General features: G+C 40.2%; 1 protein-coding gene across 5 annotated transcripts in view; it reads right to left on the bottom strand.

Moving 5' to 3' along the window:
• PARD3 (par-3 family cell polarity regulator) overlaps positions 1 to 25853 on the bottom strand; it is a 592893-nt gene that overhangs the window by 165475 nt on the left and 401565 nt on the right. For all 5 annotated transcript variants that reach the window (XM_044425071.1, XM_044425073.1, XM_044425074.1 and 2 more), the window contains 2 exons: positions 16167 to 16394; positions 8409 to 8625 (listed from right to left, as the gene is read on the bottom strand). In XM_044425071.1, coding sequence (XP_044281006.1) covers positions 8409 to 8625; positions 16167 to 16394 — 445 coding nt within the window. The remainder of the gene's footprint in view (positions 1 to 8408; positions 8626 to 16166; positions 16395 to 25853) is intronic.

Here is a 25853-nt window from a genome sequence, read left to right as displayed (position 1 = left end):
GTAAATGATGGATAAGGTTGTAAAACATAGTAAAGCATCTGCCTTGCAGAAGAAAGGGCTAATCATACCAGATTAATTTGGTATCCAGCAAACACAATGTCAAAACAGGCCTGGTGTGTGTACCACCACTATCCCTTGCTATATAAAGCACTAACTATCTTGGAATAGCAGGTATTTTAAAGAATAAGCACTTGTCTAAACAAAACAAATCCATGGTGAGTGATGACTCCAGTTCCACGCACTTGAAGTTCCCAGCTCTGCCCACCCAAGTTTTTTATTAGCTCAGGGTATAGTTTTCAAGAGTGGTATTACACTTAACATGCAGACGTGTTTCCAGGGATGATGTGGAAACACTTCTGCACTGTGAGCATGGCAGGATGGTATAAGGGGCAGTTAGGATAACTTAAATCTGGGATGATCAACGTCTTCCATCTGTGGTGAGTGGTAGATTTTTCCAAACAAAACTATTCACTCAGCCATAGCACCATTATAGCCCCATGCAGTTTGGACAGGTAAGATGTGGACCCATAAGGGCAGAGTTTTCCAGCACCAAAGGAAAGGATACATGGCTGTTCTTCATTGATCACCAAAGGGGAACAGTCCTAGCAAACCTTCCTTCACATTTTTCCCACTGCTGCGCTCAGCACACCCACTAATGCAATGAGAACGTGCCCAAAGGAGGAGATCAGGTGGCTAACACATCACTGCTGTTCCAGAAACAGAATCAATAGATCTGGGATACCATTTCACGTGATGGCCCATAACCCTCCAAATTCAGAGGACTGTGGGCATCCATCCAACTGTGGACAGGAACAATGTGGAGGCCAAGACTGCAAAAGATTTGGACAGTCAACTTCAGCCTGCTGTGTCTTTGCTGAGCCACAGCTGGGATAGGTTGCATCCCTCACTTCTCCCCTCCTTGTCCATGGAATGCCTCCCCTGCTGGAGCTCCAAACTCACACTAGTTTTGGAGTTACAGATAGCACAGAAAGGCCACTTCAGCTGTGAAGGCACAGGGAAGGAGCTCTGATCAAAGGCCCAGCTCTGGTCCCTGAATGCATTTCTCAAGTTGGAGCTGGGTTTCTGTCTCCCCCACGGCCGTCTAGACAGCATACAATCACCAGAGGATTCTGCACTTTAAACTTCAAAATCCAAAGTAAAAATTGGAATGGGTTTCATCACATCTAATTGGAACACCTTGCTAAACCCACAACATGCACATGGCTAAAAGGGTGATTCCCTGAGAGTGACTGAGTACACTGACCAGCTTACATATTATTTTAAAATAGGAGAAGTTTAGTTTAATAGATTCATGATTAATTTCCCCTTTGGTTAATATTTCAAAAATCCTGCCTAAAAGTCAGACATGAATCTGTCCTTTTCAGACAAGGTGTTTGTTTACTCAAGGAAAGATTTATTTATAAGTAGACAATGTCCTATTGAATATTTATAATCTGGCTTTTAAGATCTCACTCCTAGGATCAAGATTGTTTGTATTTTAACTGTTTTTGTATTTTCTTCTCATGGAAACTACTCTGGAAATTTTTATTGAAGGACAGAATAAAAGTAACTATAAATAGATAGATTTCTCTGAACTTAAAAATAACTTTTTAACTTGTCTTTCCTTGATGGAATTCTAAAGGACACAAGGTCCCTTGGGGTTTGGCAGCAGGCTTATAAAAGTTTCTGCTGGTCACAAGATCAGTGATTTTTCTTTTCTCTGCTTTGAAACACTGCCAGGGAAATGTGACTACCCCACCTGGGAAGGAAGGATTGGCTGATGTCCCAGGGGACAATAGGTTCAGCATCACTGAATCGGTACCATTCTTATGAACTCAAGACCTTCTGGACTACACCATGGTCTTAATTCAGGCCACAAAGGCTCAGGATTCAGTACGTTCCTTTCTCAGAACAAAATGTATTTAGCACAAAAAACAAGCCCATCAACCCTGCAGGACAATTTGCTTGATCTGAATTCCAGAGGAAAGTGCTGAGAAGGGGCGTGCAAGGAGTTTTCTGCAAGGAGTACAAAACACAAAGGCGTGTAGACAGCAAAACTGACCCCTGAATTTTTCTTAATTCTCATGACCTGAGAAAGCAAAATACAAATCCTATGAAAAATATGAATACTTTGTGTTTTAGAAAGTGCTTACTTCAGTTGATTATCTGCAGAACTTTGCATACCACTTTTGAATAAAATCATCAAATCCATTAATATAATAATGTAACATAAATGTATAAAGATAATGAATGCTCAACAATAAAATCTGGGAAAGCCTACAGAAAGAGGTAGGTCTTCAGCAGACATCTAAATGTAAAAAAATGTAGACAGCTCTCTAATGGCAATGGGGAGCACAATCCTAGGGCAACTGGAGAAATCCACTACACATGCAAATAAGTTCAGATTTTTACAAATCCAGTTTACAGACTCTGTGGAGGATTGGCTGTTTCTGAGTCATGTGGGTTCCATGGACCTGAGGACCATTTTTTCACTTTTGAGGGGGATTTGCACTAATTCACACCAACACTAAGGTGCATTCATGCTAATTTTGTATAATTTATTGTATAATATTTTAATTGATATATTTGTGAGCCACCCCGAGGCTTCGGCGAATGGGGCGGCATAGAAATTTTCTAAATAAATAAATAAATAAATAAATAAATAAATAAATTGCATTAATTCATCTTAATTTGTGCCAATGGACACTTGCAATGCTGCACCTTAATGCTAACCCACAATAGAACAAATATAACAACAATATTATTTATTTATCGTACTTCTTTGGCCAGGATGTCTCCAATTATATTGTTTTTATATAGTTATTATTTATTTATTGCTGTGAGCCGCCCCGAGGCTTTGGCTAATGGGGCGGCATAGAAGCTTTCTAAATAAATAAATTCTGGTAAAAAACCAAAATCTGATTCCATCAGAATGCATGGTCAATGGAACGAAAATGCCTGACAGTCTGTGAAACACAGACAGAATGTATCTAAGAAAACCTGTACATCCCAACCAATCATGTAGGGCAGTTGCTGCAACATGAAAGACTCTGCTGCAAGCACTCCTTACAAGTGGCTTCTTAGTTAGGCACAAACCGTCGCCAATGTCAACCGTCCTGTACTATGTAGCTTACACTGATCAGACAGGTAGAACCACCAGTTAGAGGGATGACAGGTGTGGAGAGGGAAGCTGCAAAGTGGACCATGTGATCCCACAGCCCCATCCTTTAAGTACAGTTGACAGTTTCATGCAACTTCTATCCCAACCACACAACATGCAGACAGGCAGTTACTCCCCACCCCAAATGCCAAGTAATTCAATCTCCAAGACATCTGCAACTGTGAAACAACAAGGGGGAAGAAACAGCCAACAGCAGCAGCGTAAACTCTGGAGAAAGAGAACAGCTTTGAACAGCAGACTAGAGAAACAGATTTTTCAATATTTTATGTGACATGATACAACAGTAACTGAAGACAAGGGAACATGGGGTTTGCCTACACGACAGTAACTAAAAAACAAAACAAAACTTTGCACTGTATTGGATCGTGGCTTTGTGTTGCATTTATACCTCTTATTTCTTTAGAAGGAAGCCTGATATTTACAAAGCAAAGAGTCAACATGTATTATCAAATTTCTTGCTGCCTTGTCTCTGGCAAAATGTTGGCCAGGTTCAGTTGTCTAGAAAGAAAAGGCATTTTGGAGATAGACAATGGTGGGCCCCAAACAACCATGGCTTGTGCAAATTCATCTAAATCAATATCCAAACCGGCCACATATTATTTGGAAAAAAAGTATTGGCTTCTCTTTTAATAGAAAAGAACAAAATCTAGATACATCATCTTACAGTTTACGATATTTGTTTGGGTAGCTTTGAGGCCACCACAGAGTTTGGTTGCCTGCCATCTTTCACCTTTCAGAGATCTTCCAGATAGCCTCTTCCAGTTAACCTGCATGGTGATACTTTGCTTCTCCTAAAGAACCCAGTAGAAAAGAAGCCTCGACCTGGATGCATTTTATTTCATACATTACTTTTGTATCTCATCCTTCTTCTGACCAGCTTCAAAGCTGTCTATAAGGTCCACTCCTTCAGGTCATAATTGCAAATCCCTGAGAGGGAAACTAGGACAAGAGTTTGTAATTGGCCCAAGATCAGCCAATGAGATGCATGACTAACTGGAGTTTTGAAAAGTGTTCTTCTGGTGCCTAATCTGACATTCTAGCACAGTGGTGGTGAACCTATGGCACACATGCCACAACGGGCATGCAAGCCAAGTCGCCCCAGCAGCCGAGCACTGGATAACAGCGTACATATGGGCCATGTGCATGCTCGGAAAGGAGTAGCAGTGCCAGGCCATGATATCATGAGCCATGACTCATTAGTCATGACTCGTCTGAGCTTTTGCATGGCCGGTCAGTGCACTGCCAAGGATAGATAGATAGATAGATATGCTTGGACTGGCTGTGAGTTGTTTTTTCTAAATTAAAACCTCAGTTTTCAGGTTTTATTGCAGTGTTGGCACTTTGCAATACAAAAGTGGGTTTTGGGTTGCAGTTAGGGCATTTGGTCTCTAAAGGGTTCACCATCACTGGGTTAGGGTTAGAAAAATGAGGTGTCCTGGCATGATTTTGATGGATGGAATGTGTTTAGAATGGGCAGAAATGTTGAGCTGTGCAGAAAAAGCTACTCAAGGAAGGCATTTTCAAAATTGCCCGCTTTTCAGTGGAACTTTCGCCCTGTTGGGCGAGTACACCAGGGTAGGGTTAGGCCAGTGGTGGCGAACCTTTGGCATGTGTGCCGCAGAGGGCATGCAGAGCCCTCTATGTCGACATTCAAGTCAAGTCACCCCAGCATCACCCCAGCAGCCGAGCATCGGATAACAGCGCACACAGGGGTCATGCGCATGCTTGGAATGGAGTAGCAGCGCCAGACGATGATGTCACGAGCCGTGACTCATTAGCCACGACTCATCCAAGCTTTCACATGGCTGGTCAGTGTGCTGCCAAGGAGATAGATAGATAGATAGATAGATAGATAGATAGATAGATAGATTTGCTTGGACTGGCTGTGAGGTGTTTTTTCTAAACTAAAAAACCTCAGTTTTCAGGTTTTATTGCAGTGTTGGCACTTTGTGATAAAAAAGTGGGTTTTGGGTTGCAGTTTGGGCACTTGGTCTCTATAAAAGGTTTGCCATCACTGTTCTAACCAGTATATACCACACTACTACTGTCTATTGTCTACAAAAAAGGATAACAATGGGTTTTTACTTGGATTTTATTTTTGCCAGAAGGCAAAGAAGGGCAAAGAGACAATCAAGTATGCCTCCGTCCTCCACCTTGCACTGGTGGGCTTCATGTAGCTATAGGTGACATGGGTAGGGGCTGCTGAGGAAATCTTCTGTTCATTTGAAGCCACTTCTGTGAGCAAATGTGCAGACTTTGATCGAACCCTCTCCATTTAAGACCAGCGTGTCTTGTTTTCAATCAACAGAAAATTGATAGTGCCTCACTTGTTGAAAGCAAGCCAGTACTGAGATTAGTTATACAGAAATATAATGCAAAGTGAGAGAAGAGATAAAAGATGCAGGAGAGCTGACTTTTACTATACAGAACTGTAGCTAGGAGATGTGCGTCTGTTTGTGTTCTCATCTGGCTGTTCATCTTGGTGCATTTTGGAGTTACTCCACTGTGTAGCATATGCCACAGCCTCCCTCAAAACAGCTGGCCAATCTTTTATTTATGCAAATAAATAAACAAATAAACAAATCCTGCCATTCCCCTGTCAATGGAGTACTAAAGGCAACTTGTATCATTTAAAAAAGGGGATCAATATTCAGTGAAACAATTTAAACAATAATACAAAAATCAGGACAACTATAGCAGATAAACAATTAAAAACCAATGGATTTATTATTAACATCAGGCAAGTGGGAAACCTATCTTTAAAACGTGCCTTGTCTAGGCAGCACAAGAGCTCTCGCAAGACAGAGCTTCTTCTGCCATTTACTGATGCATTAATTTTGTATCAATTATTTTTCTTCTGGTCTTCAGCCTGAAAGATTCCTTGAGCATCTTCTGTGTCACCAGTAAAGCCAGGCAGCCCCAGTCTGCAGTCTAAAATCTAAAATCACAACCCAAGAAAGCAGGAACAAGGAGGGAAAAAGTTGTTTACCCTGCTCACCCTTCTCATTTCCCTCAGAACGGCCTGCTGATGGTCACTGCTGATGGAGACCATGTTGTTCATATTTTGATTCATCTCCTTTTATCCTTACACCAACCCCCATGAGGGCAGGGGTGGGCTAAGAGACAATACCTTGCCCAAAAGCACTGCATAAACTTCATAGCTGAGCAAAGATTGCAAGTCTGAGCTTTCTGGACTGGGCTTATGATCCCAGTTGGTAGTCCAGAAGCAGGGCTGTTACATCAGAGCACATACAAAATTCAGTGAACAAGAAGCTTATTCAGGGACCTTGGTGCACGAATCCCTTGAAAATGCTTGGACGAGATTATAGAGCTTGGAGGAAGCTCTTAATTTCCTGCCAACTAACTGCATGGCCAAACCCACCCATCTATCACAGAGTGCTAGATAATGTTCCTGGAAGGGTGTGGCAATGGGAACCAGGAGAAAACTAGGAAGCCAAGTGAAGTTAGATAGCTTTATGGCTAATAGAGCCTCTCCGTGCAGGAGGTGTGAATGCTGGGCAGACTGAGAGAAAAGGAATGTCTAAGAGTCTCTCAATGTGGAAAATGCACTAGTATACACATTTGCAAGGATGCCAGAGGTCAAAACAGTTCTGCAAATAGATGGGGAAGTGTACAGCTATGTACAGAACCTCCAGACCTGCCCCCTTCCACTGCCTGCTTGGGTCTATACCTGTCATGCAAAAACAGCCAACATTCACCTCTTATAAGAAAACTAACAAATACACTAATACTCAAATCAGTACTACCCTTTGGGATTGCCCAGTGACTTCCTAGTCAAAGTTCAAAGAGTTTGCTTTTAGGCTGCTTGCAGACAGAGAGCACATAGAATTGCCAGTCGGTAAAAGTGTGTGTTGACTCCGTAATGGAAAGAAAAAAGATGGAAGTAGTTGTGGGGCCTACAAGTGGAATGCAATCATCTGGCTTGCAAGGTATCTGACTTGCAAGAAGTGTCTCGTTTAAGACTTCAAGAGTTGCAATGCACACCGGCAGCCACTGCAAATGTTCAAGTTGTGGCAAGTGGTTGCCACAGCTTATCATATAGGGTAAATTGTTGCTAGGGATGTGCAGAGCTCACTAAACTCTTTCAATTCCATCTAAAGGCTTGTTTTGACTTAGTTCTCTATCAGATTGTAAGGTTTGATTTTTTTTTCTTTTCACATGAAAATCTGACAGTACTTTCATGCATATTTTTCCAAATCTGAGTCTGTGTTTAATCCAGAAGGTTTTTTATATCCTGATAAAAAAAGAAGTGGAATGATTTCTCATATATCCTTTGGTGTTTCTGTGGCTAACAAAGCACTTAATCCCAAAACAACACATGGGTTGTGAGAAGCTTGTTAACCATGGCAACAATCTACACTTGTGAATAAGCCTTTGCAAAAAGCTGAGGGGACAATCTGCCATGACTTGAACATTCACAAAGGCCACCAGCACATGCCACAACTCAACAGGGTTTAAATAAGCTGTGGCAGGCTGTAACAATCATGTGCACGGGCCCAATTTTCTCTGGAGTTCCCCTAAAATTCTGTGAAAGTGGCAAAGCAACTGCAGGGCAAAAAAAAAAAAAAAAAAATCCTACCTCCAAGTATCCTAATGTATCACTGATTCAGGAATTAATCCTTACTCTGCATTGCTAATGTTCAGTTCACACTTCAAACCACAATACCGGGCTTTCTTACAAATAAAAGCCTTACATGGCAAGCCAGTTATACAGCTCCTCATTTTGTTTGGGAAACTTTCTCCATCCATACTGCAAAACCAAAGAGGTTGTCCTGGATTAGTTAATGCTACCCCAATTATGGAGGGAGTCTCAGGCATGCTACCTGAAGCTGTTTCCACACTCATATTTCAAATCAGCTAGTGTTGATATAAGCTGGGTCTGTAACATTTCAGTAATGAAACATTATGCACCTAAGGGATATCAAGGACTACTTGAATACTCCTTCATTTGGTAGAAATGCTGGTCCCTACCAAGATGGAACAAAGATGTCAGTTGCTTTATTTAACCTTGAATGTTGGCTAAGAAGTCTTGAAACGGTACCGAGACACAACAAAAAGGTGCCAACTGCAGTGTGGTAAAGCATGATTGACTAAGGGGCATTCAACAGTATGTTTGCCATATTTTGGAAATGGTCATTGTCATAAGAATAATGAGTGCATGCAAAAGTTCCAAATTGTCTGCTGCCAAAATACACGCAGCGCCTACCTGAACATGTCTCCTAGGCCCTTGAGCATTCCCTTCTTGGCTTTAATTTTATCCTTCTCTTTATCGCGATCCTTTTTCTTGTCCTTCCCAATTTTTTTTCGGTCCCCTTTATCTTGGCTGCCATTGATTTGCCTTTCCAGAGAATGGGATGGTTGGTCACTTGATGTGGAAACGGATTCTCTTCCTGATCGTGAGCTTTCCTCAGTGTCTTCCTCCACTGAAAGAATAAGATAATTTTAGTAGGGGGTAGAAGGAAAGATAGGAAACTTTCCTCTGCATAAATTTCATACAAATTCAGATTAAAAATAAAATCATGAGTGTTGGGTAACCCATATTTGTTCACTCAAGGTCAACAAGCATCACCCTCCAACCACTAAGCAACCACACACGTGTAAGTTTGCAGTCCCTGGTTTATGATGCTTTCTGCTTGTCTCTGAGGGGCATGTGGGTTCTGCATGGTTTTTTGTTTGAGCAGGTAGAGTGTTTAGTTAAAACTGGTACTTTGCATGTGTGCATGCATTACACAATGGCTGGATTTGGATAGTGCATTAAACCTGGTTTCTCATGATAGGAATGTCTAATGTATTCTCCTGCCCTTCCTCTTTCACTTCTAATTTCAGTTAACCACCATTTAGCTTCATGTCTCAGCCCTAAACCATGGTTAATCTTAATTATGGTTTGTTGAAGCAAATCAGCTTTGCAAATCATAGTTAAGATTAACCACTGTTTGTAAAACTCGGATAACAATACAAGCAGTAGTTAATTGAAATATTCCCGACTATGGAATATGCTCCCCAGAGAGATTCACCTGGTGCTGACGTTATATTCTTTTCGGCATCAGGCAAAAGGCTTTTTATTTTCCTGCTATTTTAACGTTGAATTGATTTTAACTGGGGTTTTAGCATATTAACTGTTGGAAGCTGTGGTGTTTATTTTATTCAACTCATTCATTGCAAGCTGCCCCGAGACCTTTGTAGTGGACGGGTTAGAAAAGCTTTTAATAAAACAAACAAACAAATGAATAATCGAAATAGAAGCAAAACTTCTGAATTGCTTTTACAAGTCTGTTGTAAAAGCGCATGCCAAACACTACTGTAATGTCTCAGTTACCTGTAAAGAAAATGGGTCCAGTTGGACATCATAACAGACTATGGAGAGAGCCCTGGACCCACTCCGTTCTCTTCAGTGTAGTTGAAGGATGCAAAATCCATCACAATTAGGACCTACCTTGAAGACTGGTACGTATATTGGAATGAAGAACAGTTTGCACACATTTGACACTCAATTCTAAATTCCAAGTTCAAACACCAACCCAATTCCTTTAAGCTGGCAAATAAATAAAAATGGAAACATACAGTGTTTTATACAATGGTACTCTAGAGATGCTAGGCTGCCCCCTCCCTTCTGCCAGTAGACAGGGGGAGCTTTATTCAGATAGGCCTTTGGCGTACAAGTCTCCCGTGCTAGAGAGGACTTAAAATTGATTGGGGAGGGTTGATTCTTTTATGTTTAATCGTATTTATGTGTGTGTGTTTAATCTGTTTTGTTATGGCTCAATTAAGATTTTATTTTAAGCCAGATTTTACTGTTAGTCACCTTCAGTACCATTCTTTCACAGAAATAAAATAAATAAATAAAAATGTCTATCCTGAGCACTGAGCTATTACAATGCTTTTCAAAAGGTGAGGCCAGGTGAAGGAAGGTGCAATACAAGCTACAATGGGCTATCAGAAATGAGGGCTCACACACATTGTGCTTTAAGGCACTATGAAAAATACAGCGCAATTAAAAGTAATTTATCCTACTTGACATTCAATAAGGATAGTGATAATCACAATGTGGCTTAATAGCTTATTGAAGTATTTCTATGCACCCTTCTCTTCCTATTAAAAACAATCAATCCCACCTTGTGACATTCAGTCTGCTAAATATTCACACCTCTTGATCATCACCAGCTATTTCAGTACTGAGTCATTCCAGCCGATCAGCAAGAGATTGTATTCATGCTGAAAGGCAGAATACCTTCAGAGTACCACTTGCCTCAGAGAAGGGGGAACAACAGCAAAATGATTGTCTTCCATCTCCCTTGCAGGCTGTTTATGTTCTGCAGTTATACACCTCCCCTTTGATAACATTTGCATAGTGGCTTCCTGGTTGGATCCAGTGGGAAGTAGGATGCTAGACTAGATGGGATTTCAGCTTAGGCAACTGGGGTCTTCTTATGTACTCCGCCTTCCTTCACTGGGTGCCCCCATCCACTGACAGTCACAAAACATTCAGGTTTCAGTTTTGTGCAATGCACATTTCAGGCTCTGGGAAAAACAGCCTCTGAATAGGGACAATACTTCAGCCTCTTAACTGCAATCAAAAATTCTGCAGGGTTCCAGTGCACCGCACAGAACAAAGGCGGCCCCAATTTCCCCCTTTGTTGCTAAGTGCTCTATATGGACTTCCCTGCTGCTCTGCCATTCAATTCATACAATATTTTGTGTTAATGTAACTTCAACTCCACACCGAACTCTAGTTTAGGCAACTAGGGCCTGATATTCACTTTTTAGGCTCTGGTTCAGAGAACTGTTTTATTTGTGTACATGCAACGTATCTCCCTGAACAGCAGCTTCTCTCTGAGCACTTGTAAAGTGCTCTTATGCAATAAAAGAACATATGCCCACATTTAAAAGCAACATGCAAGGCGATGGGAGGAGGGAGGAATACTTCTTGGCTGCATCCTTCTTCAGATTAGAGCCAATCTAAACACACATACATATAAATGGGAATTACTGTAGTTTGGTGGTAATGTACATGCTTTCCATTCAAAAGGACACAAATCCAATCGCCAAGAATTTCTAGCATTTGGAACTCTTGAGAACTGCTGCCAGTCATGGTAGACCACATGGCACCAGATGGACCAACAGAAACGGTCCATCCAACAGAAACGCTTCTGCCAGAAACGGAAGGGCGTACCAATGCCGCTTCACATGGTCCTCCCATAACCAGGCCCTCTTCTACCAAGTGGAATCTACCCCATTTCCCTGAAAATAAGACCTAACCGGAAAATAATCCCTAGCATGATTTTTCAGGATTCTTGTAATATAAGCCCTACCCCCAAAATAAGCCCCAGTTAAGATCATCAGCCAGACAGACGCATTTAGTAAGTCTGTTGCAACACAATTCAGGGTTTGGAGAGTTATGATGATGTTCCAGAAGAAGGTGACATGACTGTATTTGAGTAAATATAGATTTTTGTACATGAATAAATGTAGATTTTTGTACATGAATAAATGAAGATTGTTGTACATAAAAAAACAACACCTGAAAATAAGCCCTAGTGCGTCTTTTGCAGCAAAAATTAATATAAGACCCGGTCTTATTTTTGGGAAAACATGGTATTTCCTACAGATTGTCATAATTTGGGATTTCTTTAAACACACATTAAATGAGATCACTTATGCAGCTTTCTTTTTGCCATTATAAAAGATCTCTTCAAGGATTTTTCACAAAGTCCTCATTAATAGACATCTCTATTATTTTGGTAAGAGTCCAGAGATGACGTGGAAAAAACACAGAAAGGGGTCTCTTCCCACTTCACTGCGGGCAAAACCACAGACAGTCCTTTGGACTGCAATGGGAGAGCAGGGACATATTCTGTTGGAAAAAAAGCCAACAGGAAAAGTACTGTGAAAATGCTCTCCCAAATATTCCATAAAATAAGCAAAATGCACATTAGAAACTGCGCCTATGAATGTAAAGCTGTTCCACAACTGCGATTCTAGCCTGCTTAGTGTGTTATTTAATACAAGCTGAGGCTGTTGCAATTAAGACACAAGAGAGATTAGAAGACTCTCCCAATTTATTCAGATTCAAATGACTTGCTCTCCGACAACACAGCAGAGAATGGAAACTCTGTTTCTTATCAGCCATTCCAAGGTTTCAAAAACAAGCACTGCAATTCATATGATCCAAATACCCCAAGAAGTCAGCTGTGACTATCTGATTATAGGCATTAAATCTATAGGTATTCTCCTCCAAACTGAAGGCCTTCCCATCAGCCCCTTTCTGTTTGAATAGCCTGTTGTTCAGGAGACAGCAATGTGTGAGCTTTTCTTTCTTTTTTTCTTTTCTTTTCCATGAAGGATGTGGCCAAAATATTTTTATGAACAATTCAGTACAACTGTTACTCAATACATGGAAAGTGCTACTGGCTAACAAGATTAAATGTTGGTTTTGCAAAGAGAGGAAACAGCTTTCTAAATTCTGAACTTGTCCAAAAAGTTCATTTTTTAAAAATTACTTGGACATGACCCACCTAGATAGGGCTCAGTTGTAACTCTCCCTTCCTTGCAGTCCATACCCTGCTTGACTAATTGTTCATTGGTGAGGATAAATTTGTGAACTTAGCTTATGAAGCCCGAATTCCAGTTAGAAAATACTTTTATTAGGTACAAATTTCTACAACACTGTGCAAGCGCTGTTTCCAGAAGTGAAATTCAGTCATTGCTTCTCTCTCCCCAAATGCATTACTATGTGTGATCTGACCCCAGCATTCACTAATACATTCAGACTGCATATCTTCATTTTGAGATGGAGCCTTATCTAAATTACAAGGCCCTTTAAACTTTGTTTCTTGCCCACCTTCTGCTCTTTAAGCAGATATGTCTTCTAATTATACAGGGAGCATGTGGGATTCCAAGTTTACTGTCCTATGTAGGGTGGTTACTTATGAATTGCCAAAGAGAGGAAATGCATTAAAAACTGGACAAAAGAGGGTTAATCTGCATAGAATTTGGACATGAAAATGTATATAGGAAAATGCAAATTTAGAATTACTGCCATTAATTCTAAATTTGCATTTAGACAGGAATAGGGTAAAAGTCACCACAGTGAGGAAGACAGTGACTGGGTATCCTCTGCACCTGCCAAAACAGTCTGTTGACCACATGGCAACTATTGACAGGCAACGGGACTTAGGACTTGTTATCTTTACGCAGGCTTAGAAAGGACAGTCCTACAAACAGAAGATGTCTCCAAGACAGGACAATCCTTTGGCACCCTTTAATTAAAGGACTAACCTCCATAGAAGAGAATTTAAATGACAGGTCAACTAGACTAGACTGGCAGCATGAAATAAGAATAGCCCTCATTCCATTTCTGGTTGTGTTGGGAAAATTTGGATAAATCCTGTCTGAAAAGCATTACTTCTGTGTGCCTTTGCATTGTGGGATCAAATCCTGTCTTCCTTCTCAAAACCAAGCAGTCACTGTTTAAAAGGAGCATTCCCTCGCTCCTTTCTCTCACCTTTAGCTGTGGGCTACAGTAGACAGGCCATTCAGTCTAAATATACATTGTAAATAGTCATTGTTGGAATTCAAGAAAGTATCTTCCTAGCCCAGAGGCTCCATGTGCCCTGGCCAATTCAGAATGTCTGGAGTCTAGATAAGAGTCTTGAGCTCATGCATAGTTTCTCAGTAGCTTGAATTTACATGTCTAAGCAGACCTGGAGATGGGTTCAAGCTACTGAACTAAAGTGTCAATACAGGCAATTAGAAATATTGTAATCTCATTGTTACTGTGTGATTGACTGACATTTCTTTATCTGTTCTGTATGTGATGACCTCAGAATCTTATTGTAATCTCTGCATTCTGTCATCAATTGCCCTGTACCTGTGTACCTATAAATGCCCTGTAATGGTATTGAAGCTTTGCAGCAGAGTTCACCTCTATCTGCCCGGATAATTATCCTGAGTACCGCGGGAAGCTTGGGGTAGTACAATAAAGCCTCAGATGGTCTGGACGCTTGATCTTTCCCACAAACCCGAGTTTTATTCCCTCTTCTCAAATTGAGATTCCGGGATTCTGACAGTTGCTAGGTGTGGAAGGAAGTGAAATTAATCCTGTTGCTAGTATTTAAGAGAAAATAATATTTCAAATGTCCTCACATTCAATTACAGGATAATATTAGAAAGAGAGTTAAAAAATAGAATGGTGAATTGGTAGGAGCAAATTCATTCATTAGGATAAGAGATTCCTAAAATGTAAACACATCCATAAAAAGCTGAGTGTGCCAATTAATTTCTTGAACTACTTGTGTCAGTGGACAAATTAATTACTTAAGCTTCCCAGCTTCTTTTTTCATTCATACACTTTTAATGCATAATTGTAAAGTGAAACAAAAAATATTCTGCAAAGAGACACTGACAATGTAACATCATTAAGATAAAAAATTAAATAATTTTCCAGTAATTCTGCCAAATTCGAGTTAATGTCCTATTCAGTGTATTGTTTTTCCAATGTGGGCTGTCATTTTACTAGCCCACTGATGCAGAATTCAATAATGATATGGTTATGCTTGAAGAGATTATTTTATGTAAATGACACCCTGCACATGTTGGGTCATTCTTAGGGTTAAGGAACTGAAAATGTAAATGAATGTCCATTAAGGTGGGTAATGGCTGATCATTAACTTTATGCTTTACTAGATCTGCCAAACTTCTGTATTTTAATTAAGGTATAAAAGTAATTTTACTGACTTTATGGATGAATATCTAATGCTTACATTTTTTCATTCCAAGTACTACTTATTACTTCTCCTTTTTGCTAATCTTTGGAAGAAAACCATTCCTATTGTTTTTATGTATTTTATATTCTGGCTTTCCATGCAAAAGATTTCCACCCGCAAAACATATATACCATAAATGAGTTTGATAGCCTCCATAAATTTTACCCAATCCTTCTTTAAAGCCTACCAAGCTGGTGGCCATCACCACACCTTGCAGTAGCAATTCCACAATTTAACTGTGCACCGTGGGCATATTCTATCCTGAATCTCCCAACGTTCAGCTTTACTGGATGGTACCAGGTTCTTTTGCCACAGCACGGACATTTATTACATAATGCAAGAATTCCAGTGTGTGATGGATGCCACAAGTAGTGCTCTTTGAAATGCAAGCATGTAGCATGGGAAGATGCAGGTCAGAGTAGAAGAAAAGTTGCTGTGAACAAGAATCTAGAATAGGGCTGTACCACTTTTTTGGCTCAGAGAGTTGCACTGGCAGGCACATGCACACATGCAAACGTATGAATTCATTCCTTTTAAAATGCTGCTATTTTACATTGTTGTGCATTGCCTTGAGGGCTCCTTAGCAGGTAAGGCAGTCTGTAAATTCTAATAAATAATACACACAAACATATTTCCCTGGCTTATTTCTGAACTCTGCTGGGGTAACTGAGCTAAGGAAAGCTTTCTCTTGCTAAAAATAGCAAGGGAATTCCTTCTTTGCCTGTTATCAGGTAGCAAGATAAGGTATGCATTTCTATTCTAGGACTAGGAAAGGAAACCTTAGGTGATGCTGCCACCCTGGAGGATGCAGGGGGTGGAGTGTGGTAGATCTGGCAGATGACCAGAAATGGCTTGGCAGGCTACAGATTTCCACCCTGATCTAGGAGGAAGGAAAGTAGTAGGAGTACGAATATGTACTTATTATGTAGTCCACTGTAAGGCCAATGGCGTGATACCATTCCCTAACAGGTGGTGCAATCACAGAAGCAACAGGGGAAAGCTGATGTTATGTTGCACTAATTGGAGACCAGAGATTATAGGAAGCCCACAGTGCCCATCTGGCGAATGAATGAAAGAGATATACTTGGCACACCCACTGTTTTCAGTGGGGCTTGTTCAGGATTGCAGGTTAACAGGGTCATCCATAACAAAAACATTTATCAAAGGAATTAAAAGATCATGTCCACGAAGTGTTTACTTACAGGTTTCCATGCCTTCATCATCCTCATCTGCCACAGGTTTATCGTAAGATTTGTCAATTGCAGCTCGGAAACTTTCGTTGCACCCTCGCCCTCGGATTATCCGTGGTCGCGGACGATGGAAAGGAATATCCCCATTCAGAGTCACCTCAGCAACTGCTGTTTGCAAACTTTCTAATGAACTGGATTTCTTCAGGCCTAGTGAAGGGCCCACATCTCTGGTTGGGGAACCTTAATTTTTATTAAAAAAAAAGTTAATTAGAATTAGCAAGGAGGATCCCTCCTGCTTAATTATTAGTGTCTATAACAGTGGTCCACAGGGGATATTTTTAATGTTATTCATATCTTCTCTATACTCTGGGTGGGATTCTAGGCAGATCTGTTCATTGGAGCAATGAGTGTGTCAAGTCATACTCTGTGATTTGACAAGGTTAGCAACATCCCACTTCTCAAATCGGTGGAGAGGTAGAATAATCTTGTTACTTAAACCATTTTAATGAGAAGAAAATAATTACCAAGATGCTAAAAAAAACAAAACCCAGATATTAAAGATGCCAGAACTATATATTTGATTGGCATAGCCAGTTAATTTTCTTTTTTTAAAAAAACTGCAAAAACAATTCTATCTAACTGCTAGAAATGATGAACATTAAGGAGATTATATTGACCTAAAATTAGCCTGCATTCTCAGAATAACATCTAGGGAAAATTCTGCCTCACTAGCTACTTTCATGAAGTGAATTTTAATAACCTGCACTTAAATATTACACTGTTCCCGAGGGCTTGTCTTTATAGATTTTTTTACTTGGATTAATTAACCCATATTAGTTAATATGGTTATTATACATTAAAACTCATGTCGACACTTATTATGGAATAAATGTGAGTAATGTAATTTTTTTTACCTTGATAAGGAACAGAGATTACCCACAGCATGATAAAGGCACTAATAATCTCAAATAAACATTTATGTAGAAAACATTCACTAATAAATAACATTAATAAACAAAGGAAAAATGATTAGAATAGCAGACAAAAATCATTCTGAATGGCATGCATATGAATAACCAATGGACTTAATGGACAATTATGTCATTGAAAAGATTAGGAATGGGTACTGTAAAATTTAATTGTTGCATGACATCATAATTGAGATTTTTCTTGAGGTTTTTATCAATATTCTCTATGGAAAAAATAAGCAAATATTATTAGTACAATTCACATGCTAAGGTAATACCTGTTTCTAGCCAAAGTAAGAAAACTTTGAAGTATCTAATGTTCATATTAGACACAACTCAAAGGAATAGAAAACTTAAACTGAAAACATTTCCTAAAATTTAGATTAGAAGCCAAAAAGCTGATCCCGTCTCATGGGTCAACTGCTTGTGGCTGGGGGCTGGCAAAGGGCAACTTGCCCATGTGGTGACTGCCATGACCAAAGCTGACTTGGCAGATGTTTGAAATTTCCATATCATGGAAAGCGATGCGATTACAAGCAGAATAACATTTCTCACTATGGCATAATAGCAGTTTCCCCACTCTTATCAGAACCACAGATTCCAGAGCCAGCTCAAAAAGGGGAATGGCCCATCCTTAAAAATGATCAGCGTGTTATGGCTCTCCACCAAAAATACATGCCTTGAGTGCGGTAGCCACTCAGAATTCCTTTCCACACATTCCTGAGTCAGAGATGAAATGATTAGGAAGATGTAGACCTGATTACAAGGAGAGTGTCTTGTTACCATCCATGTCATCCATGGCAGCTATTCAGAATTCCTTTCTACACATTCCTGAGTTACAAATGAATTGATTAAGAAGATGTAGAGCAAACTACAGGAAGAGTCTTTTGTTACCAGCCATGCCATCCCTGGTAGCTATTTTATGAGCACACAAGTCCCCCATGACAATTGTTTTGTGAGAACACCCACAACACTCTCCAAAAATTCCAGATGTGCCCACTGACTCGAAAGGGTGTGTGTGTGTGTGTGGGGGGGGTGCCTGTCTTAAAGGATCTGAAAATGAAATGGATTTAATGGAAACTGTGTTAAGTCTATTGTGCTTAACACAGGAGTAAACTTCTTCACTGAATGTATGGGTGAATTTGCTCCAGGAAGGGAAAGGGTTCACATGAGAGAGCCAGGGTTCCCGAGGTTTCTCCCAATGTGCTAACCATGACTGACATGGAGCCATAGCAGCAATTCCTCCCCACCCCGTTTTGCAAGGCAATGTTCATGAGGAATGATTCATTACTGAGTGACTAATCTGGAAAGCAACTGCCATTGCGCCCAGTGCCTATAAGGAACTCCATGCAATGCCTCAAATCATGCTAAACCTGTACTCCAAGGACAAGACATCTCAGGAAGCAAGTGCTATAGAAGTTGAAAACTGCTGAAATGAAGGGTCTTAAAATTCACAGAAGACTAAAAAATGCAACAAATTTATACCAGCTCCCATTCCACAATTCCCCAATATTTTAGGAAGGAACACAGCCAGGGGATAACTGGAGGAAAGGGCCTGCTGGTGCGATGGAGAGGAGAAGAGGAGAGGAGAGGAGAGGAGAGGAGAGAAGAGGAGACATTTTGGATCTTCACAGCTGTGTAAATAATCCTTAGTCTTTGCTTGCAAAATATTTGAAGTAATGTCTAGTGCAAGTGTCACATATGGTTATATTATATAGCTAGCTAGCTATGGTCATATATTTCCAGAGGAATATTCCTAATGTTGATGTGTTAAAAGAAAACTTCAGCATGGATAACGATCCTGTATTTTATGTAGACTGTACAGACATCTAACCATGCAGCAAGTGTTATAGGTGATTAATTTTCCAAAGTTTAGGTCTGTTCAAATCCTATCTGAGAGACGGCACATGCATAAGCACACAATTGGAAGCGAAATTTTTGAAAGGCCAAGGGATAAGGCAGCTGTGAATAAAACAGCTGTATGAAATGATTTATTCCTTAAACCAATGGGAGAGAAAGGATTATGTTATTATGTGGCAACTTTAAGCCCCCTCAGATTTTGCATTTATTATCAATTTTAAATGAAACGTGCATCAATCTTTTTCTAATTACCAAGTGGTTCCATACTCCTTTTGTAAACAGTAGTTACATTATGTACCTATTTATGCTCATAAGGGACACTGAAGAAAAAGGTCCATTTCCTGCTACTCAGTATGGATCGTTGTGAGAACAATATTTATGTAAGTTGTGCTCTCCCAAAGGAAAACGAGATGGGATATGACCTAATGTTCCCAGAGTACTGTAAAACTAATAATGGATTGCAGAAATGGTAAAAGAGTATTTATTGAACTTGGGTGGCCATCAACATAACTGTGGACAGTTCACAGATGCTGGAACAGAGGAATAGTCCTACATAAGCAGAATGTGTGCTATAGCAATAAAGGCATTTCTGTGTTAATGGCTGTTTTGTTTTTTTAATGTACAGCAAGGAAATAATTTTCAGAAACTGTGATTTGGTTGACAGCCCTTGCACAGATCTAACCAAATTACACCTTTGAGTTCCGTGAAGTTTAAAGATGGTTAACTCTCTCAGAATTGGGAAGTGCAATCTTGTATGTGTCTCCCTGGAAGTAAGTCCTACTCAGTCTGCTGGAAAGCAAGATTCACTGAAGAAGCAATCATGCCAAGGAAAGTCAAAAGCAGAAGACAACAAGGAAGACCAACTATGAGATGGATTGATTCTATAAAGAAATCCACAGCCTTGAGTTTACTAGAGCTGACTAGGACTATGAAAGACGGGGCGAGGGAATTCACTCACAGGGTCACCATAAGTCAGAGATGGCTTGACAGCACATAACAACAAAAACATTACCTAGGGTTGCAGTTTTAGTGACATGAGTAAGGTTGCATTTTAATAGGATCCTGAAAAAGGATACTGGGAAAACTGAAATGGATGGGAGCTGTAAAAATACATTGCCCAGTGGATTATTGCCAAAATCTGCAGTGGTCCTGTCTACTAATAAATAATATCAAAGTCTCTTTTTTAACCATTTTTTTCAGAATCCATGACTTACACATTTGCTATTTTCTACCTACAACATGAATGGATGATAGTAATAAGTGTCCACTGATCAAGAGATATGTGTAGATTTTTATTTTTATTCTTGAATGGAAGAAACTAATCTGCCTCATAAAAAATGCATTTCACAAGCATAATTAACTCATTGTCCTCCTGTCTGGTATGCAGGACATTTATTGCTCACTAACAATCCAATGAGGAAAATCAAAGCGAGCCTGAAATGTTTAGAAGGCAAAGTCAGTCTTGCTGGATTAGATACGGGAATAGAGACATTACTAGCTTCATGAAACTGCATATCCTACAAAAATAAACAAAGAGTCTAATGTCACTTTAAAAACCAACTGACTGTGGCCTGAACTCGCATAGGCAAGTGTTTATTCTACGGATGTTTCTAACATCATCTATGCTATCACATACCACAACAAATATATGGCCACTGATTTTTTTGGTCTTCTCCTCTGGTTTGGGTCTTCTCCTTATGACCCATGGATTATTCTGCTCACAGAGCAGTGTGAACAGCAACTTTTTACATGCAGCATGATATGAACTACAGGTGGAAGATGCACAGAATCTTTCACTGTTCCAGCATACCTTCTTCTGGATTACCCTATTTATGGCACGCACCTAAGACACATCTGTGCATGTTCTGTTGTAAATGTCAGAAATGCTATAAATGTTGACATTGCATTGTAATTTTTAAAATACTAGGTGGTCAGTGAAAATATTTCCATCCTAAGTTTTTCACGTTTAACCTTACACACCATGGTAAAATTTGTTTACATGCAGAAATGACATGTGGACCTTTTCTGGTTACTTTCTTGAACTGAAGATTCTCTGATGATATTTAGGTAAGCCCAAATCCTACATAAATATCTTTTCTTAGATCTGTATCACTACAGCCCAGTGACTGTTGTTGCATCCTTTGTAATACAAGCAAGCCTGCCAATGTTTCCTCATAGTTCACCATCACCTAACATAAATGGGGCAGTGCGCTAACCCTGGACGGCCAAATTGTGGCTTGAGAACCACATACAGCTCTTTGAAAGTTCAGTTCTGGCTCCTGAGCCAAGAAGGGTGACTGGCTAATTTGCAGAAATTGAAGAGATACAAACAACATGCAGGAAAGAGGGAGGGCACCGATACAGGACCATGGGGAGGAATATTCCTTAGAAACTCAGCCATGTTGGCTTTGTGCACAAGCAGCCCAGAGTTTAGCATTTCCTGGTAACTTGGCTAATGTTTCTTTTGTTCTGAGAAAGGCTTCCTGGGTAGCTAGATTCAGTCATTTCCTGATGTTGATAAATTAGGCTTCATGCCTTTATTGTTATTTTAATTCACTGACATGTGTCAGTTTCCTCTGTGAGTATGGGGAACCTTTTTCAGTATGATGGCCAAATTCCAATCAGGAAAGATCTCAGGGGCTACCTTAAATCTGGGGGCACAGGAAACCCCCAAATTACTATTGAATTTGAGCCTATTCAGAAGTAAGTGGGACAAGTCTTGTTTACTTATAAGGGTGAACCACTCGGCAGCACTTCCATGTAACAGCCAAATTAGCAAGCCCCTGTATATCTACGGCAGGCCAGATGGAGAGGATCTCTGGATCACATTCGCCATCCTTGCTCTACTGTGGCTTATTACATAATAATAATCAATCAAGGAGTTGCCCAGCTGCGATATGCAAAGGTTTGGAACTTGGGGGAAATGCAAATATCTTCTTTACTACAAGGTAACCTCCCAAGGAAGAAAAGCCAAGAGGTCATCTTTAAATTGGCCTATTAAGAGCCTTTATAGGTAATGTGGCCCAGTTCTGAACATTCTTCAGTATATGATAGCACCTCTGGGCATTCTTTATAGTATGCTGTGTACTGAATACCTCTACTTAGCTGTCTCTTAGGAATATGATTTTGTAATGCTTGGTTACCTAGATGCAATTCAATCAAACAACTCAAGACCTCCAAATTATTTCCTTTCATTCTCCAGGGTCAAACCACTGAGCACCTTGTTTTATCCTATTCTGACTGTCCTCAGCATCATTGCCTCTGCTTGGAGTCTATAACTGCCCTTGAGTTTATAACTGCCCTTGGTTTGGGGTCTGTAATTGCCCTTGAGTGCTCACTCTTCATGACCACACCACTCAGTAAGGTCACACTACTGCACTTCTCCAATACTTGTTTGGGGCTTGGTTGCCTCTCTCCTCATTCACCATGATCCCTTCCTGTACTCAGTTGTTCTCTTGTTCAGTCAACTTCCCCCTGCCATTGCTATGATGGCAAGGCACAAGTGACTAAGTGCAGAAGCTGATTACATAACACATTTAAATAGTGGTGAATAACAAATGAACAGAGAATATTTTAGCCATTTGCCCCTGAAAATTTAAAGTATATTGCTGAAATCAAAGGAAGTGTTTTGAAGCTATGGAAACCATTTCAAAGTGATGTTGGGCTAAGTCTGGCCTGACTCTGCTGAGAGTAGAGTATCCTTCATCTTTCCACTGGGGATTCCTGGACTAATGGATGTTTCAGTCAGACTAAAACAAGCCTTGCTGGTGAACAGCATAACTGTGAAAGCACACAGTGGATTTCAGTTCTCCTTTATGAATTACTATCTAGGTGGAGTTATCCCAAATGAATGGGCTGCTGTCTTGATCTCTTTTATGTGCATAGTGTTCAGTTTTCTGATCAATAAAGAGTATAAGACTTCAGTTTTGGATTCTGTGTCATTTAGCCTGCAGCTATACATGCCAACTAAATATCAATGTAGGAGTGGTAATTTATCCTGTACAATCTCCTATGTATTTTGCACACTGCTTTGTTGTTTGGCCAGCTGAATCACATCTGCTTGTTTTGCTTCAGCTAAATGCTTTTTATCCTTCTTATCCATCACATCAACAAAAGTGGATATGAGAAATTTCTTATTTCTCATAAGAAATGTTAACTTCCTGTCTCAGTCTAAAAGCTTGCCATTAAAGAAAAACATCAATGCTGAGAAGTTGCTAAATTTCAGCCACCCCCGGATTGCAAGGAGTGATACCATGGGTTCTGCAGTACTCCACGATGGATGCACTTTTCCAGTCAGCTCCCTACAGATTAGCTGTTCTCCATAAAGACTAAGATCTAACGAGAATGACAGGGAAGTGGTAGCTCTGACTATCTCAGCAGAGGACAGATATGTTAAACTCTCCCAACTGCAAGTGCTGTGAATCTCTAATAGTTTCAGGCTCCATGGCAGAGCTTTGCTTCAGTAGCTGATGCTGTAAATATGTCTCACCATGTCAGCACTTAGATCACCCTTCCCCAGTCTGGCCCCCTCTAGACTACAGCTCCCATTACTGCTAACCATTGGCCATTTGGGCTGGGGCTTATGGGGACTGAAATTCAAAGCCTCTTGAGGGTGACAGTTTGGGAATGCTTAATCTAAACTTGGTCAGGGTGGCTGGAAAAATTGAGAGGACCCCAGCTTGTTCTAATATAGCCCTCGGCACACTCGTGTTTTTTTGCCCATGACATTCCAAGATCTTCTCCCTTGGTAATTTGCTGAAAGATCAGTGCCTTCCCAACACTGCATTAGGTCTATTTCACAGTAACCATCTGAGTATCCCTAGAACAAGTATGCCATGAAAACTTGACCTTGATCATTCATTTTACCAAAGTCCAGCTGAAGTTGCGACATATCTTGATTGCCTGACCCAATATTGATGGTCAGTATAGGACCAACATAAATTGTTTTGTGACACCTAACTTGCTGCTGTTGAGACTCGATAAGGTCATCCACATAAGCAGAGGGACTGGTTAAGGTTTTTATAAAACTTCCTTCATGCTGATGAAAGAATCTACAGCACTGGCTTCCATGAGATCAACACAATAATTGCAACACTGGAATTTAAGTCACTGAAAGACATCTCCCAGAAAGGTCTGCAAAATATCTTCACCATTTCTACCAGGCATTAGAACATTTCTCCCACCAGGATGCCCTTCCATTTTCGGCTTTAATCTGTGCAGTTTCCCCTACTCCCCCCTCAACACACCTTTTTTCTCTTCTTGTATGAACCTATCTGACACCTTAGATCTGTATCTAAGGCCCTTCCTCAGGAACCCCTTCCTCAGGAAATAAGGAGGCTGGTAACACAAAGAAGGGCCTTTTCTGCAGTGGTGCCCCAACTCTGGAGCAAGCTCCCCAGAGAGATCCACTTGGCACTTTCTTTATAATCTTTTAAGTGCCAGTCAAAACCCTTTTTATTTTGATGGTATTTTAATTGTTACCTTGTTTTATGCAGTATTTTAACTGTGCGTATGTCATTATTGTGGTGCATCCTACCTTGGTTTAAGTCTTTATTTGTAATTGTTTTATATTGTATTTTAGTCTGTATTTTATTCCATTTTGTATTTTATTGCTGTAACCTACTCAGGGAGTTACATGGCTAACTGGGTGGGTTAGGAATTTCATAAATAAATAAATTTGTTTGATTCTTTGTGAAATATTCAGGTTTTCATTTGTACAAAAGGGGGGATCATTTGTATAAACTTTCCCATTTTTCACTTGGACCCCAATGCAATGTATTCAGTGCACTGGGATCCAAGTGGGTACTTCCTTCAAGACTGGCCTTACACCAAGTGCTGAGCAAATCCTGGTGGGAAGCACTATGGACCCCTTCCTTCAGGTTTACTGGAAACTTAAGTACTAGCTTGGCCACTAAAGTCTGACCAAGAAGCTGCCTCTGTCACTCAGTGGGATTCCTTCTTAGCAGATGTACATGAGGTGGAGGAATCTTCCATGGGATATGGTGAAGTCATTGCAGCTGGAGCCAAACCTTTCTCCAACAATGTCTCCTTCGGTCTGCTGTCTCAGACTGTATCAACTACTACTGTCCTCACTACCTCTATGCTCTTTTGACAGATTAGGCAAACACCTAATTGTTTCAGTTCAGTTGTTTCAATTGTTCAGTTGTTCTCACTGAAAAGTGTCCAGCAAAGTCTGTGGCTGTCGGGCGAGGCAATTTCCTCATGCCCCAACATGGCCAAGAAAATTGGCAGAACCACAGGTAACCATCAGGCAATGCTCATGTTTAGTACTTCAGACTGGGGATTTCACATGCAGGACTGTATTTATAAACCATTAACCACAGATCATGCCCAGAGCGTTCTAGCTACACTGAAATCTAGCCGAAGCTGATCATTAGTCTTCCGCTGAAGCAAATGTTTTGGATCCTGAAGCTTGGGGAGATTTTTCCTTTGCTACACTGGTCTCAGTAGTTTCAGTGAAACTAGATCATTAGTGTTGATACATACATATTTCTAAATAAGCTGTTCTGTTTAATAGTTTACCCTACATGATAAAGAGGTAGCATGTTGACTTGGGGGTGAAATTTTAAAACTCCAATTATGTCAATTAGTAAAAAAGATCATCGACTCCCCCTCCACACACACACACTGATGAATGTCTATCAGGTACTTCATGTTATTTTAATAAGCTTTTTCATTCTCAGAGAACTACTGTTAACATTATGGCAAGGTGAATATGGAATAACCCATCATAGTTGCTGTATGCTTAAGGCTGAACAAATGAGCAACTCTCAATTGCTACTGAATATATTTCTGACCTTTGGAATGAACTGTAAATACTGGCAAGGATTAGGCCATTCAGATAAACTGA

This window comes from Varanus komodoensis, unplaced genomic scaffold (genome assembly GCF_004798865.1).
Source record: "Varanus komodoensis strain SLA01 unplaced genomic scaffold, ASM479886v1 scaffold15, whole genome shotgun sequence".
Lineage (NCBI taxonomy): Eukaryota > Metazoa > Chordata > Lepidosauria > Squamata > Varanidae > Varanus > Varanus komodoensis.
This window is presented reverse-complemented; position numbering and strand designations above follow the sequence as displayed.